This window comes from Ornithorhynchus anatinus, chromosome 3 (assembly GCF_004115215.2).
Source record: "Ornithorhynchus anatinus isolate Pmale09 chromosome 3, mOrnAna1.pri.v4, whole genome shotgun sequence".
Classification (NCBI taxonomy): Eukaryota; Metazoa; Chordata; class Mammalia; order Monotremata; family Ornithorhynchidae; genus Ornithorhynchus; species Ornithorhynchus anatinus.
In genome coordinates, this window is record NC_041730.1 from 61,521,234 (window position 1) to 61,538,101 (window position 16,868).

General features: G+C 47.3%; 1 protein-coding gene and 2 non-coding genes across 10 annotated transcripts in view; all 3 read right to left on the minus strand.

The window, feature by feature from the left end:
- UBAP2 (ubiquitin associated protein 2) overlaps positions 1–16,868 on the minus strand; it is a 129,342-nt gene that overhangs the window by 24,862 nt on the left and 87,612 nt on the right. For 7 of the 8 annotated variants that reach the window (XM_029059024.2, XM_029059023.2, XM_039911487.1 and 4 more), the window contains exons 11-16: positions 16,591–16,658; positions 9,666–9,855; positions 7,194–7,401; positions 3,865–4,136; positions 3,008–3,177; positions 1,554–1,761 (exon numbers count right to left, since the gene is read on the minus strand). In XM_029059024.2, the coding sequence (XP_028914857.1) occupies positions 1,554–1,761; positions 3,008–3,177; positions 3,865–4,136; positions 7,194–7,401; positions 9,666–9,855; positions 16,591–16,658 (1,116 nt within the window). The remainder of the gene's footprint in view (positions 1–1,553; positions 1,762–3,007; positions 3,178–3,864; positions 4,137–7,193; positions 7,402–9,665; positions 9,856–16,590; positions 16,659–16,868) is intronic. The other variant, XM_029059026.2, reaches the window with a different exon arrangement.
- On the minus strand, positions 9,351–9,434 carry LOC114810530. Its single transcript, XR_003758226.1, has one exon. It is a non-coding gene; the product is annotated as a small nucleolar RNA SNORD121A (small nucleolar RNA).
- On the minus strand, positions 12,935–13,017 carry LOC114810529. The gene has a single exon (XR_003758225.1). It is a non-coding gene; the product is annotated as a small nucleolar RNA SNORD121A (small nucleolar RNA).

The following is a 16,868-nucleotide window of genomic DNA, read 5'->3' on the forward strand; positions in this document are numbered from 1 at the left end:
AATGTGTCTACCAACTCTGTTGTACTATACTCTCCCAAGCACTTAGTCCAGTGAGCTTCACAGAGTAAGTGCTTAATAAACACCAATGATACCGACAGAAGGGATTCAAAGTAGAGAAATGAGAAAAGCTTAGAAATAAAGACAAAGCTACCCAAATGTAAGATGAGGCATGTCTGGTTATCTTCAACAGAGCAGAATCGATACATCCCAGAACTGGACTTGCATTTTTTAACGGGAATACCAGACAAAAGGGAAAATTCTCCCACAGGTTTTACTATTAGTGAGCTGTGGTAAATTTGTGGCTAAGCAGCTGACCCCTGGAAATACATGCTGATAAACTTTTCTCTCCTCCACTGTGGACGGAACACCACAAAATGGTTTAGACTGTAGCAGGAGGGATTATGGTTAGATACCAAGAAGAATGTCCTCAGGAACAGCTCTTGGGACCAACTAAGGTTATGAAAGCCACGGGACGCTACGGCTCCAAGATCTCAATGTTATTTTCTGAGCGCTTACTGGATACAGAGCACTGTACTAAATGCTTAGGAAAGTACCATACCACAGAGTTGGTAGACATGATAAATGCCCACAAGCAGCTCACAGCCTGTCAAAGAGATTAGGGATGATACAAACTGAGAGCGCTGGTTTACACCATCCCCAGAAGACAAGCCACTTCAAGTGTTAAAGATCACAGGTAAGTGAAGTCAACAGACCTCTGGGCCCTGCGGCTGTCTGGGTATTATGGACTCTGCAGTTCACCAGAAAATAAGTCGCTTAATTGTAATTAATAATTACGATGTTCGTTAAGCACTTACTGTGCTGGGCTGGATATAAGATAGATTGGACCCAGTCCCTGAACTGCAGAGGGCTCACAGTCTCAATCCCCATTTTACAGACGAGGGAACTGAGGCCTAGAGGATTGAAGTGACTTGGCGACTCGCCCAAGGTCACACAGCAGACACTTGTCTGGCAGATCCGGGATTAGAACCCAGGATCTTCTGACTCCCAGGCCCATGCTCTACCCACTAGGCCATGCTGCTTCCCTGCTTCAATTCAGAATGGCTCACTTGACCCCGATTTGGGCACCCTCCAGGATAGGAAGCCAGTGGGAAAGCGTGGCTGGTCTGGGCTCCTGTTGAGAAAACGAGCAGTTCTGTGCCCAATAGCCCCACCAAGGGCTGCCGGCTCCAGGGGCTATTCCATCCTCCTGAACTCGCTTCCCTACCGTGAACGGGCCTGGGCCCAAGAGAGGTGGCCATGGCCGAGGGCAGAAGGCAAGGAGGGATGGAAGATGGCACGACAGCCAAAGCTCCTGCTCAACGTACTGAACTGCTGGGGAGGCGAGGAAGAAGAAGAAAGACCACACGAATCTCCCGTAAGTGACCCTGATCCGGGAGAGGAAGCCGGTCCAGAACCTGGCTCAGGACGGAGAAGAGATGGGGGCAAGATCGAAGCACGGACCGGTGCACCGGGCACACGCTTCGCCGGTTCCCAGACCCACCCCAGGATTCCCCTGATGGTCCCATGGACAGGGGGCCGGGAGAGGTACGCACCGTGACAGCGGCCGGGGCGGCCTCGGATGGAGCCATGGAGCTTTGGTATGCTATCCTGCTATGCACAGAAGTCTGGTCGTAGGAAGATGTGGTTACGGGGCTAGTGCTCTGGCAGGAGCTGGCCAAACTGGAAGAGGTGATGACGGAGGTTGTGTAAGTGGACTCCTGTACTGTATTGGATATTGGCAAAGAGGTATTCAAAGGATCACTGAAAAAAGTAAAAGTTATTTATCATCTCAGTAAATAAGTGTCATTTGAGAGACCTTCATGAAATTTACCCTCACCTCAATTCAACAAGCTACAATCAGCATTCTACGACTGAGCTAACATCCGGGAAATGACACACCTATACCCCTCAGAAGCCATTGCCTGGCTTTTCTCAAACTGAATGAACTTCTCTGTTGGTCCCCAGAGAGATTCAAGCAGCTTCCCTTCTCCCCTGGTAGCCATGCCCAGTCACTGGAGCCAAGTGTGGGGTTGTGACTAGGGCAAAATGTGCAACCCACGATCTGACTGTGTCTCATAAGAAATGGGTAAGGGGGGAAGGTAATATTAATATTACCTGCAAGTAACACTAACGGCCTTCTTTGACGGAACCCAAAGGAAAGAATCATTCTGGCACCTTGTCCAGTTTGGAACCAATCACCCAAGGCATTATGGCCACTTACCGAGGGACAAAACCCCAACTGCATTTCCACTTTAGCCAACCCTCAGTTAATTATCAGTTAAATCCGTTCCATGGGACCCTCCCAAGGGCTTAGTACAGTGCTCTGCACACGGTAAGCACTCAAATACCACGGATTGATTAAAAGCTCTTTCCAAATCTTCATCTACCACCTGGGGAAAGGAGCAGCCAGCCAGATGGGGCTGGGTGAATTACCGCTCGCTCAGGAGACCTTCGCACACCCGCGGATAAGGTTTTGGGGAATTTTCACCATTTGGATGAGATTGAATTGTCCCCTCCCAAGAGTTCAGTACAGTGCTCTGCACATAGTAAACTCTCAGTACATATGACTGAATGACCAGCAACCACCATAGCTATCTACCTGCTTCCACTGAGGCTTCACTACCTTGGGGTCTTTATCCTGTTACTTCGAGAGCTTGTAAAACTTTTTGAAGTCTATTTGTTTATTTGGGTATTTGTTAAGAACTGCTTAGGTAACATACGTGATAAATGATGGGAGAGGAGACAACTCAGACTCACACTATGGTATGTTTTATTCTCTCTCCCTCCAACCCGATCCCAGGAGTTTTCTCCTTGCAACAAAAACATGGACCTGTCAGTTTCCAGAGCCACACCCTCCAGGGGCCACTGCCCCTCAGCCCCAAAACCCACTCCCCAAGACACCTCAAGCTCCACCAGCGACTTGCTTCCCTCCTCACCCCAATCTCCTTACGGATAGCGCCCTGGTTCTTGGATGACCCAAAATTAATAGTAGAGAGAAATGGTATACCTTACAGGTTTCGAATACAAGCTGATAGAGGCCTGATTACTACTTTCACTGCTTGGAGCTGATCCAAATTCAGGGAGAGAGGGTTCTGTTCCAAATTCCAGGGCTCCAAACTGAACATTTAACCCCGTGACGTCAGCTGAGCCAGGCATTTCCACTGCGGATGAAGGGATCTGAAAGCAAAGCCACATCATTTCAGAGAAAATACGAACGACTAGGGTGTGCATATCACATAACCTGCCTGCCACGTAACTGAAACAACTGCTTCTTTTCAGTTGGACTCCAAAGGGGGCCAAGAGGTTTTCCCATCCAGAATCGTGTTAGAAAAGCGGTGTGGCTTTGTGGATAGTGCACAAGCCCGGGAGTCAGGGCCTCTAGGTTCTAATGCCAGCTTCGCCACACGTGTGCTGTGTGACCCTAGGCAAGCTACTTCAGTTTGCTGGGCCTCAGTTACCTCAACTGTAAAATGGGGATTAAGAATGTGCCCCATGTGGGGCAGGGGCCATGTCCAATCTGATCGATCTGTATTAACTTCTGTGCTTAGAATAGTGCTTGGCACACAGTAAGCGCTTAACAAGTACCATCCCAATTATTATTATTATTGTTGGAATTAAAAGGATTTGGCAGTTCAGCCCATGAGTGACTCCAGGTTTCACCCACAATTACTCTCCACCTCTGCCTGTCCTTCTTGTTACCCCAGTCGCTCAGGAATGGTTTCATTCCCAGTGAGGAGGCGGATCTGGGCTTGGACTAATGAAGGGATACAATTTCCATTTGACCCGAATTCCCACCCACAACACCCCACCACCCAGACCTCTAAGAACGGCCGAGAAAAGCTTTGCCCTAAATGGGCTACCCACCTTTGAAGTTGGAGGTATCCTCCGTTTTGGTGGTTTGATCTGTTTTGGTTGTGTTTGTTGGGCAGAGACCACTTGGCTTTCCACAGACATGCTGGGGAGTTGCAGCATTTTGTTCACGGCGGTGGCATTGTCTACAGGCGATGGCTCTCGGAGTTTGACCTGGGAGAAGGTCTCCAACCCCGGAGGGGGGACGGGGACCGCCTGGGTCTGGTGTTGCTGCCGTTGGGTCAACTGGCTCAGGACTGGGGATGGCTCAGGCTGAGATTTGAAGTCTGGGCCACAGAGGAAGGGAGGAAAGGGAAAAAAACACATTGTCCAAATTCTAGATTTTCTAGGCCCTTTGCATTAGTCCTCCCTCGGTTGGGGCTCGGTACAGGAATACAAGTTCTCCGGGAGGGTGACATCACTTAAGCCATTCATCCATCTTACAGGCAAACACCCCCAAGACCAGATTAATCTCTTAACAGCTAGTTTTTGCTCTTTGTTCTTTCTTTTCTTGATGCCTTTTTAAAGATAGCACTGGAATGTTTGAAAGGAGGCAACCGTTAGGTAGGAGTCTTCGGGAGTCTTTGTCTTCGATGGTGTTTAATTACTACACACAGAGCACTGTGCTAAGCACTTAGGAGAGTACACTACAACAGAGTTGGCAGACACGTTCCCTGCCCACGATGAGCTTGCAGTCTAGAGGGGGTGGTGAGATGCATCACTCCAAGGGCCCTAAAGTGAGGTTTTGAACATGAGGGTTGGAGGTATTCCCAAGATAGAAGAAGTAAGTCTTTTTCAAGTTTGGGAAGACACCGCAAAGACCCTTCGCAGAAAAAAAATGAAGGAAAATAACCAAAAGCAAACCAAACACTGGAAAATGGAGCGTACTCCTAAACCAGGGGCCTCATTTCCCCAAGCCAAGGAGTGATGGCAAAGGTTTTCTTCCACCACGTGGCATACGGTGGGATGGGGCTGGGAGGAAGAACAATTAGAAAGGAGCAAAGGAGCAGAGGGGAAGGCCCAGCCTCAATCTGCACCATCATCATAATGAACAGTGGTATTTAAGTGCTACTATGTGTCAAGCACCGCACTCGGCGCTGGGGTACATACAAGTTAGTCAGGTTGGACACAGTCCCCGTCCCACATGGGGCTCACAGTCTAACCAGGAGGGAGTGGGATTTAAGTCCTATTTTACAGATGAGGTAGCTGAGGCACAGAGAAGTGACTGACCCATGGTCGCATGGCAGAGCACACATGGCCGAGCTGGGATTAGAACCCAGGTCGTCTGACTCCCAGGCCTATGGTTCTCATGAAGTTCCACACTGCAAAAGAAACTGCTGATGCTGACACTCAGACTGGGTCCGACTAGTATGAACAAGCCAAGAGCACGGAAGCATCCGCCGTTAGCGAGGGATGAGGAAAGCTTCTTCCCACCTCACCAGTCTGGCCATGCTCTGCTTCTCTGGGCTCTTTATCAGTCCCTTTGCCCTAGTGGATCTCTAGCCCTGAATCCTCTGCCTTTGCTCCAGACCTGGCTCCCCATATCTTATTTGGGCCTGGGATTCCCCAGGCTCCGCTGTACTGACCGTCCCTGACGCTTTATCTGGTAGATTATGACACTTTCTGGATGTGGATAGCATAAACAGTCTTTTTTTGTTTTTAAACTCCAGTTAGGAATACTTAAACCAGATAGACTGACTGTAGGCATCATATTTCTTTTCCATTCTGGGTCACTGGATTTTAGGGAATTGCTGGAAAGTCCAAAATCTCCTTCGTTTGGTAGCAATAAGGTATTTTGTGCTTGCTTTTTTTTTTTTTGGAGGGGGAGGGGAGAGGCAGAATCTGCCCTGTATTATTAAGATGGTGAGTAATATAGTGCATCACCACATGCACGATACAGCTTGTTCTCTCTTAACAGCCGTAAAATTGGCCAGGGCTACCGGCAGTGACGTAACACCTCACTGGGTCCAAAGGATGTTCCACCCAGCCCAGGATTCCAGTTGCAGTATATACCTCGCCTCCCCACAAAGGACGAATGGATGCAGAGTGGGAAGAAAGTACCACCGAACAACTCCAACTCATCTCTCTGACCGCCCATTAGGGATCCGTTGTCCATAAGTCTAGCCCACTCTCTTTCTGCCCAAGAAACTTGGTGGAAACAAATTTCACCCCTTACAACCTGTTGTGTTGAGTGCCTTTGTGTCTGTCTCGAACCCGTCTTCTAGCTTCACTGGTGTCCCTCCAGTCCTGGTACTGTCAACGGCGATTTGGGTTTGGCCTTTGTGAGTCTGGAAACCTCAATCATGTCTCTTTTTGGCCCTTTGTCTTTCCAGAAACTAAAGAGAGCTAATCTTTCCAGCCTGTTTTGGTAAAGAAGCTATTCTGCTAAATCAATCAACTGGTGGCACTCGATTGTGTGTTGTGGGCAGAGCACTGTATTAGGCGCTTGGGAGAGAACTGTAGAGAAGAAGTGTGGCTTAGTGGATAGAGCACGGGCCTGGGAGTCAGAAGGACCTGGCTTATAATCCTGGCTCTGCCACATATCTCCTGGGTGACCTTGGATAAGTCACAACTTCTCTGGGCCTCAGTTCCCTCATCAGTAAAATGGAGGATTATGAGTGTGTGCCCCATGTGGGACAGGGACCACGTCCAAACTGATTAACTTGTCTCTACCCCAGTGCTTGGAACAGTAATTGGCACATAGTAAATGCTTAACAAGTACCATTATTATTACTGTTATTATTTTATTACAACTAGTATAAAGAGAGTTGACTGTGATCCCCAGATTGTCCACATCTGTATCCTTCCGAGTAATCTGCATCTTTCATAAACTGTAGTGGCCAGAACAGCAGGCAGAAATTCCAGGAGTGGCCAGTTCATGATTTTACGGCATGGCAAGACAAATCCACTTCTCTGTTGTGTGACCTTGGGCAAGTCACTTAGCTTCTCTGTGCCTCAGGTCCTTCATCAGTAAAATAAGGATTAAGACTGTGAGCCCCATGGGGGACAGGGGCTGTGTCCAATCCGATTATCTTGGATCTATCTCTGCGCTTAGTACAGTGCGTGGCACATTGAAAGTGCTTAACAGATACCATAATTATCCAGCATTTAGCACAGTGCTTGGGACACTGAAAGCGCTTAACGAATACCATAATTATAATTGCAAGTTACACTAAGTAGTCCTATCACACTCCCCCGCAGAGTTGTGAGGTTCAGTTGACCACTGCTTTTCATTCAATAGCTTGAAAGGTACGTCGGTATTTTACAGCAAACAGGCACGGAGCCGACTCATCCTTTTGGTACCGTTTACGGAGAAAAGACTGACCCAAACTCACGCAACTTACCAAATTGACTGAGAACCGAGGACTGGGGAACGGGGGGCTTCAGATCCCAGGAGGAAGTGGTGGTGGGAGGGCTGCTGCTTTGCTGGGAGCTCTGGGGAGTGAACTGGCCCAAACTAGGGGATTTCAACTGGTCCAAGATCTGGGAACCAGTCGAGTTGGCCATTTTCGAAGAGCCAAGTTCTCCAAACCCAGATCCAAGAACTGAAGACTGCAGAGAGGAGGGAAAAACGAGAGAGAAAGAGAGCGCGCACTCTCAGACATTACTCTTTTCTACATTTGGCCCACAACACTAGACAGTACTTACGTGTGCTTGCTTAGTGTATGCACTTGCTTACTGTATTGAAGGAAAACTTCAGAAAATGCTGAGAAATGCAGGTCTGTCAATAAGAACCCATAAAGTAAGAACCCATAAACCCAAAGTCAACCTTCTCAACTCTCTCATGCTGATACAGGGTTTACTGGGGACTTGATTTATCTTTTCTTTTCCTTTTTTTTTTTTTTTTAACACTGACTCACTCAACAGCCCCTGTTTCCATTTCATTATCCACAACACTCCTTCTCTCCCCAAACCCCACAACAAAATCCCAAAGGGTTTCTCCCTCCCTTGAACCTTGAAGGCTGGGAGAGGGGAAGTTTAGGGGAATCACTAACCAGGTACTGGTGAAACTTCCTCAAAACAAGCACTAATAAAATCCCAAAATGATTTATTAGAATGAGTGTCACTATCCTCAAAGCAAATCCCACAGTTGGGGAGTAAGAGAGCGCTTCAGTTTCCTCTGTCTATCCTCAATTGTTCGCTCTAGGCCTTTCCAATATCAAAGTCATCATGTGGAGTGCTTGGCAACAGAGTAACAGAGCTGGCAGACGTTCCCTGCCCACAACGAGCTTACAGTCCAGAGAGGAATTACATAGAGCGAATGCTCCAGAGCAGCGTGGCCTAAGAGAAATGACTTGAGGCTGAGAGTGAGAAGACCTGGGTTCTAATCCCTGTTCTGGGTCTCGGTACTCAAAAATAATCTGACAGTTAATACTCCAAAACCGAACCAGGCATAGCCACATGCCGGTCAGATATATACACAAATGTTACGGATGCCTCAAAATTATATCCAATGACTTCAAATCTCAAATATCAACTTTTAAAAATAAGCTTTTTCTTTTTGTAATCATCTGCCCAGGTGACCTCACCTCTTATAGACAAAGGTAATTGAGAACATGACAGAGTGGTCTGGTCGGAACAACTCTGTCTCTTGGTCTTAGCGAACAGAACACCCGACTCTCAGTTCTTGGTGTCTGCGTAGTCCTTCTGGATTGGGGGTATCTATGTCTTAACTTTAGCTCAGGATGACTAAAAATGCAAAAGAACTCCGGCCTCAGCCGGTTTGTTGTCAGTGATGATGAAAAAGGGACAAAATGTGCAAGTCTCTGCTTTCCAAACTGGGTGGCTCAATTCTCTGAATCCTACTTTGAAGCACCCATTGGGGAAACTGAAAAAATGGCCCAGGACAAGAAGATAAAACATTAACTATACAACTCTTCCTGTACCTCTGACCAAATCAGCCCCTTCTAAGAAGGGGTGTCACCCATACAATCCTCTCCATTCCTTCCTATGGCCAGGTGTCAGTGGGAGCTATGCTGAGTCTCACTGGTCTCTGAATCCCAGGTACTCGACCTTCCCATTAGGCCACACTGCTTTGGCACATTGCCTCTAGGTAACCTGAAAGGCCGAGAGTGACCGATTTAGGCTGGGCAGAGGAAACCAAGGCATACTTTCACTGCACACTCATGGCATCTGCTGTGTCGGAACACTCATTTGGGATTTTATCAGCTCTTGTTCCATGGAGGTTTCACCAGTACCTGGTTAGTGGTTCCCCTACACTTCCTCCCTCCCAGACCTCAGAGACCTCACCTGCCGGGCTCTGGCCTCAAAGAAAATAGAAGTACAATCCCCCCATAACTGCCCGCTTTAAAGAAAACACCTACAGTGGCTCTGCAGAGACGATACACCACTTGGAGACAAGCAGACAGTAAGAGTACCATAGCTGCATTCTTATTAAATGGCAAGACCGGATTCCAAAGGGAAAAAAACAATTCAACAACATTCACCACATCAGTGGGTGGGTTTTTGTACCTCCGCTTGCCCAACACCCGTGAATATTAGGCCAGAAAACTCAGTCGAGGTTGGATTTCCACATGGAGAAATCGGATATGTGCTTGGAAATCACACATCATTGTCTTCTGGACTCGAAACGGGTTTTCTGAGGTCAGAATGAAAGTGCTAGGCAGGGAGGAAGCTCTTTTTCTTTTTAAGTCAGTGTCTTCTACGCGACACAAGACACTTCTTCCAACCTCAGAAGATGGCAGTTTCCTTTAAGTACTGAAGCTGCCAGGACCCTCTTGGGATGACTGCTTATTCCAAACAAGGGAACTCCAGATGTAAAGCCCACCATCGCGGAGTTCTTAAAACTCGGTTACCAGACTTTGAGGAGAGTAGGAATTGACGGTGTTGGAGCCGCCGGTTCCCGTGGCCATCTGAGTGTTGTGTTGAGAGTTGGTGAAGACCAGCGCCTGTCCGAAGCTCTGTTGTTGAGGAGGGTCAAAGGAGTTGACCTCCGTCTCTTGGCTGGAAGTAGCGGGCTTCTGGAGCAGGGCCACCAGGTCAATGCTAAGCGCCGGGGGGAGTGAGTCAGTCAGTCACAAACACTGAGCGCTTCGAGCAGAGCAATGTACTAAGCGCTTGGGAGAGTACTCTATAACCGATACATTCCTCAAGTGAAGAAGGAATCACGCAGGAGGAAATGGGAGAGTGGCAGTTCAGGGGGTGAAAAGGAGGACGCTTAACGTCGAGAAGCAGCATCCAGCCCTTTGGAAGGAGGGGGAGGCTGCGGCCACGAGAAACGTTGAGAGCTAGATGAGTTTGATCAGGGGGGCTTAGGGGTTAATAAAAGAGATGGGGCCGGGAGGGGATGGAGGAAGGCAGCAGAAGGTTAGCAAGGGGAGATCGCTCTCTTGGAAATGTAAGCCCGTCAAATGGCAGCGACTGTCTCTATCTGTTGCCGACTTGTTCATTCCAAGCGCTTAGTACAGTGCTCTGCACATAGTAAGCGCTCAATAAATACTACTGAATGAATGAATGAATGAAGTCTGTGATACCCTTGCACGATCAACATTTCTCTGAAATGGTCTCATGCCATTATTACTATGGTATGTTAAGCACTTATTAAGATTATTCTAGGTGCTGTCGTAGATACTTCATCAGGTTGGACCCAGGCCATGTCCCAATATGGTGCTCACAGTCTAAGTAAGAGGGGAGTACCATTTCTGTTGAATCCTCCCAATGCTGTGTTGTACTCTCCCAAGCACTTAGTACAGTGCTCTGCATAAAAGCTCTCAATAAATACCATTCACTGAATAGGATTTAACCCCCATTTTATAGGTGAGGAACCTGAGGCACATAGAAGTAAAGGGACTTGCCCAAGATCATGCAGCAAGCAGCTGGCAGAGGGCGGGTGGGAACCCAGGTCCCCTGAATCCTGGGCTCACACTCTTTCCCCTAGGCCATAATGCTTCGCATGCTGGAAAGTCCAGTTGACACCATTTAGTGCATTTACTGTCATAGGGGATAGTTCTAGGCTGATAGAAGCTCTGCTGCTGGTGGGGCGAAAAAGACTGCCACAGCTGAAGCAGAGTGGTCTAGCAGAAAGAACTCAGGCCTGAGAGTCAGAGGACTTGAGTTCTAATCCTGACTCCACCACCTGACTGCTGCGACCTTAGGCAAATCGCTCAATGTCTCTGTGCCTCATTTACCTCATCTTTAAAATGGGGTCTAGGACTGTGAGGTCCATGTGGGACATGGACTGAATCTACCTGATTTATCTTGTATCTACCCTAGTGCATATAATAATAATAATTATGGTACTTGCTAAGCGCACACTATGTGCCAAGCACTGGGGTACGGTACTGTGCCTGTCACGTAGTCAAGGCTTAAATACCCCAAAAAACAATAAAAAAAAAGTTGAGCTAATCAGCTCTTCTCCAGGCAGCTAGAGAAGAAGTCTCAGAAGCTCATCCAGCCTTTCCTTTCCGGTAACCTCTGAGAATGACAGACCGATGACGACCCAGCCTCCATCCACTCCTCCAACTCCCCTCTGCTTCATAGAAGAGCACTCCGAACAGCAAGGGAACCCCTCACCACTTGGCTTCTCGGCCCAGTGGGCACGGAGCTGGCCAGGATCAGGGCCCTCATGGGGGGCAGGAAGGAAGGCAGGGCTGGAGGGGTCAGTTACCTAACAAATATAAAACAACTCCAATCCACAAAAGCCTTTCCCTCTCCTCCAACATGTGTCTCTCCCCAGGATCCACTCTACTTTCCATGAGGGCCGTGGTGCTCGTGTTGCCCTGGTCCATCCCCCCTCAGGAATCCTCCAGGAATCACTAGACACACAGCATAGCCTAGTACAAAGAGCCAGAAAGTCAGGGGAACTGGGTTCTAATCCCGGCTCTGCCCCTTGTCTACTGTGTGACCATGGCCAAGTCACTTCACTTCTCTGTGCTTCAGATGCCTCATCAGCAAACTGAGGGGCTTAGATTGTGAGCTCTATGTGGGACAGGGATTGTGTCCCAACCAATTACCTTTATACTACCCCAGTGTATAGTACACTGCCCGACACATAGAAAGTGCTTAACAAATACCATTAAAAATAACGAATAAAACAAACCAAAAAAATACAAGTTTCCATTTCAGCACAGCCTCAGGATTCCCTCAGGATTCTCTGATGCCTTGGTGAGGTGCTGGCGAACCATCCCACTGATCGCTTTCCCCGCCTCTGGGGCAGGAGCCTGACTCCTTGGGGCCCTAACCCTACGGAAGACTCTTGCCTCCTGCATTTTGTTTCAAAGACCGCTCTGTCCCAACTCTACCCAAGAAGGATGAAGGGCTTTTTCAGGAGACAGGGCAACAATGTCCACCCCATCTGTTTGACCCTGCCGACATAACCCAGGGGACGTACTAGCCCTGTGGGTCTGCTCATTAGTTATGAAATTCTTCCTTTCCTGGAGCCTGCTTCAAGGAGGGGCTTCATCTGCTGGGCTGGGCGCTAAATTTCCCAGTTTTGCACGGAGCAGTATGCCCAAAGTACGGGTGGCTCAACCACACCTCTCACACCAAATGCGGTGATATACTGGTAGACCATATTTAGGTGAATGACTGTCCCTGCCCTGTTTTTCAGGAGGAAAATAAAGGTTTGCTTTTTGTGCCTCATAATTATGAGGGGGTCATAGCGGCAAACCCTGAGAGAGGAGGAGAAAGGTGAGAACCGACAGTTCAGCAGAGGCAGTCTCGAGCGGGGCCCGGGAGGGAGGTTGTGTGTGGAGAGTTTCCTCATTGATAAGGTGCCCCCTGGGAGGGAGAGGGAGTACAAGGGGAGAGGGGAGGGTGAGGGTTTATTCACCAAATGCCTAATAGCACGCAGCGCTTTGGAGAGTGCAACAGAAGAACCACAATTTCAAGGGCTTTTCCTTTCCTTCACCTCTTTTTTTGCTTTAAGACTTCAATGTTATATTACCCCCAATAACTGCCTCACCCATTTTTAATATAAGAAAAACTGCAAACTCTGCGTGGCAGGGAACCTGTCTACCAACTCTCCCAAACGTGAAGTAAGGATCTCTGCAAAATGTAAGCACTCAATAAATTGATGACTATGCAAAAGTGCGGGCAATTATGCACATAATACTGTAGGTCCTTATTCCAGAAAACTCAGAAATAATGATTTCCACACATGCCAATCAGATATGTGCTTGGAAAATACCACATCACTGTCTTCTGGACAAAAATTGGGCCCCTAAAAAGAATTACTGAATAACTTGTCCTGATATTTACCAATGTGTCAAGGATATTCTTTAAAAAATCCAATTGTTACCATCTTTTACTTACTAATGATCTTTGCATAAGAACAGAGCCTTCAGTGCAATAAGAAACAGAGTCAAAGAACGTGCAGAAACCCTGAGGAATATTCCACAACCTTTTCAACCTAAGTGCAATTCTTAGAAATCAAAAAGTACTGTAACGATGAGCTGAGTCAATAGTACTTTGTTTTTTATTTTTCGCTTTTACAGTGGGGCTTCTACAACCATCAACAGCATTAGGGGCTTGAACAAAGCACTCTCCAAAGAGGCTTCTTAAAATGATTTCTCTCTTACTTTGTTCACATGCATCACTATCTGAATCCTCCATCTTGTTGGCTTCCAACCCTATGCCCTCATTTCTATAGAGGCTTTTAGAGAGCAATCAATCCATAGAACTTGAGGGCTTTTTTTTTTTTAATGGCATTTATTAAGTGCTTACTACGTGTCACATAGTGCACTTTGTGCTAGGATAGATATAAGCTAGTCAGGTTGGACACACTCCATGTTCCACATGGGGCTCACATTCTTAATACCTCATCTGTAAAATGGGGAACTGAGGCCCAGAGGAAGTGAAGTGACTTGCCCAGGGTCACACAGCAAAGTGAAGGAGCCGGGATTAGAATTTATGTCCTCTGATTTCCAGGCCCATACTCCTTCTACTCTGCCACGCTGCTGCTTCTGTGCAGAGCGCTGTATTGAGCACTTGAGAGGGTAGAATAGTTAGTAGTCGTAATCCCTGTTCTCAAGGAGCAGACAATCTAGTGGCAGAGACCAACATTAAAAAAAAAATTACAGGTAGAAAGGCGCCGTAAGAATATAAAGATATGCACCAAAGTGAACTTGGGGAAAGGAGAGGGAGTAGAACTCAAGTTTTGCTTCGGTGACCTTCGGTAGCAGTTGGTGGGGGGAAGATGCGTAGATGAGAAATTAATCAGGTAAGACTTGCTTAAAGTGGTTTGACTTCAGAAGGGCCTTGAAGATGAGGAGAGCAGTGGATTGATGGATGTGAAGGGGGAGAGATTCCACATAAAAGAGACAGTGAGGGGAAGAGGTGGGAAGTGAGAGACAAGAAAAAAGAAGCACAATGACCAAGCTGACTTGAGAGGAACAAAGCATGTGAAGGGTAGTGGGAGAGGAGTGGGTGTGTGTGTGTTTGGTTGGGGGCGGGGGGGGGAGTGGCAGAACGCAGAGGGAGATGATTGAGTGTCTTAAAGGCAATGGTCAGGATAATTCTGCTTGATGTGGAGAGGGAGGGGAAAGCATTTGAGGATTCTGAAGACTGTGGGCAGTCAAGCAGCACTGCCTTAGGATAGTGTATTTGGGCAGCCAAGAGAAGTACGGAATGGAGAGGGGAGCAGCTGGAGGCAGGGAGGTCAGGCCAGGAGGCTGACGCAGTCATCGAGATGGGATATGACAGGTGCCAGACCAGCATGAGGGCAGTTTGGATGGAGAATATGGGAAGGGGTCCATTCTGGAGACATTGTGCAGGAAGAACAGACAGAATTTGGTAATAGACTGATAATGATTTAAAAGAAAGAAGTGTCTACCATTCAAAAAATACTATCAGGTGATTACCCTTGGCAGGGCACTCTACGAAGCACTTTGATAGGGAGAAATACACATAGTAGACACACTGCCTGACCTCAAATACTGAGGAGAGCTGAGCAGATCTGGTGACAGGCTGATTATGTGGGTTGAAAGACAGAGGGAGGAGTCAGAAATGAGGCCAAGGATACGCATTTGAGAGTCCTGGAGGGCAGTGGTTTTATCAACTGTAATGGGAAAGTTAGGTGAAGGAGAGAATTTGGAAGGGAACACGCATTTAGTTTTGAACATATTGAGATGTCCTGGAGGCAAGGGATGTAAGACTGTAGAGAAAGAGATTGTGAAGAAGTAGGTAGATATGAAGTTTGTCTACCTAGTGATGATAGTTGAGCTTAAGGAAATGGGTATAAATTAAGAAAAAACATCCCAGAACTGAATCTTACAAAGCAGAGGAAGAGCCGGTGAAAGAGACAGATGAGGCTAGGCCAGAGAGGTAGGAGAAGAACCAGGAGACAAAGATGTAGAAGAAAAGGAATGGAATAAGATGATATTTAAAAAATTAAAAGATCAGAAAAAAAGACCAGCAGTAATAACACTGAGGGCCCACTGGGTGCGGGGAAGATGCTCAGTGAGGTTTACGCGATAAGTGGAGAAGACTGACATAAAAATCAAAATAAATAACTGAATGTAAACATCTACAGTGCTGAGGCTGGGTATGGAAGGGAAGCATGACCTAGTGGAAAGAGCACAGGCATGGGATTCAGAGGACCTGCGTTTTAATCCTGGCTCCATCACTTACCTGCTGTGTGATCTTGAGCAAGTCACTTCACTTCTCTATGCCTCACTTTCCTCAGCTGCAAAATTAGGATTCAGAACCCCTGGTCAACAGTAAATGGCACTGTACTGTGTGCTGAAGTAGTAAAAGCTAATTAGGTTGGACACAGTCCATGTCCCAAATGAGGCTCACAATCTAAATCCCCATTTACCGATGAGGAAACTGAGGCCCAGAGAAGTTAAGTGACCTGCCCGACGTCACGCAGCAGACAAATGGCGGAGCTGAGAATAGATTCAGGTCCTCTGACTCCCAGACCCATGCTCTCTCCACTAGGCTGTTCCGCTTCCTACAGACTGTGAGCCTCATGTGGGACCTGATGATCTTGTATCTACCCCAGTGCCTGGCACAGAGTAAACGCTAACAAATGCCATCATTATTAATAACTACCTAATGCTAGATATGGCTGCTGAATTTATTCAACTTGGTGAGCTGAGGGTTACTCAGGGAAAGTTTCAATCGATAGCATTTACTGAACACCTGTAAGCAGAGCATTGTACTAATTGCTTGGGAGGAGTACAAAAGTCTCAATTCTTGTTCATGAGGAACTTTCAGTCAAACGGGGAAGATGGGCCCCTAAATAAGACCCAGACTGGGGAGTCAGAGTACACAGAAGTTCTGGGAGTTGTGGTAGCAAAGGGCCTAGTTAGCAGGAAGAACCCAATTACCACTGGGGGGGGGGGGGGGGGGGGGATAGCAGTGACTATTTTAAGCTCATTGTGAGCAGAGAATGTGTCTGTTCATTGTTACAGTGTACTCTCCCAAGCACTTAGTACAGTGCTCTGCACCTAGTAAGCGCTCGATAAATACAGCTGAACAAATACTTGCGGGGAATCTCAGAAGGACTCTGACAATGGTGAGAAAGCTGAGGTCGGTCAGAGGGAGTGCCAAGCCAAGTGAACAGTCTTTACAGGGAGATGGAAGCGGGAGAGTTGAGAGTGAGGTACAGATGGAAGGTTAGTTTGGGACAACAAAGAGTTGGGGTGAAAAACTTGCAATGTCTCAACTGCGTTTACTAAATATGGCCTTCATGCTAAGAGTAGGAAATTCCTGACACTGTTTCCCACTACAAAATCATTTTAGACCAATAAACATTGGATGAAAAGCAGAATGGTTTACCTCTGGCCAGGGGTGACGTGATTCTCCGCCGGAACAGATGAAGCAGTGAAGACCTTCGTTTCCGAAAGCTGTAGGAAAGGAGAAGGGGAAAGTTTAAATGAACGACGTTTCAGTTGAATCAATCAATCGGTCAATGAGCACTGAGTTCAGAGAACTGCATTAAGAGCTGGGGAAAATACAACAGAGTCGGTAGACACATTCCCTGCCAAGAATTCACAGGGAGAGCCCATCAATGCTCACTCAAGTTTCTGGCATTCTTCAGATAGTATTAACATAAA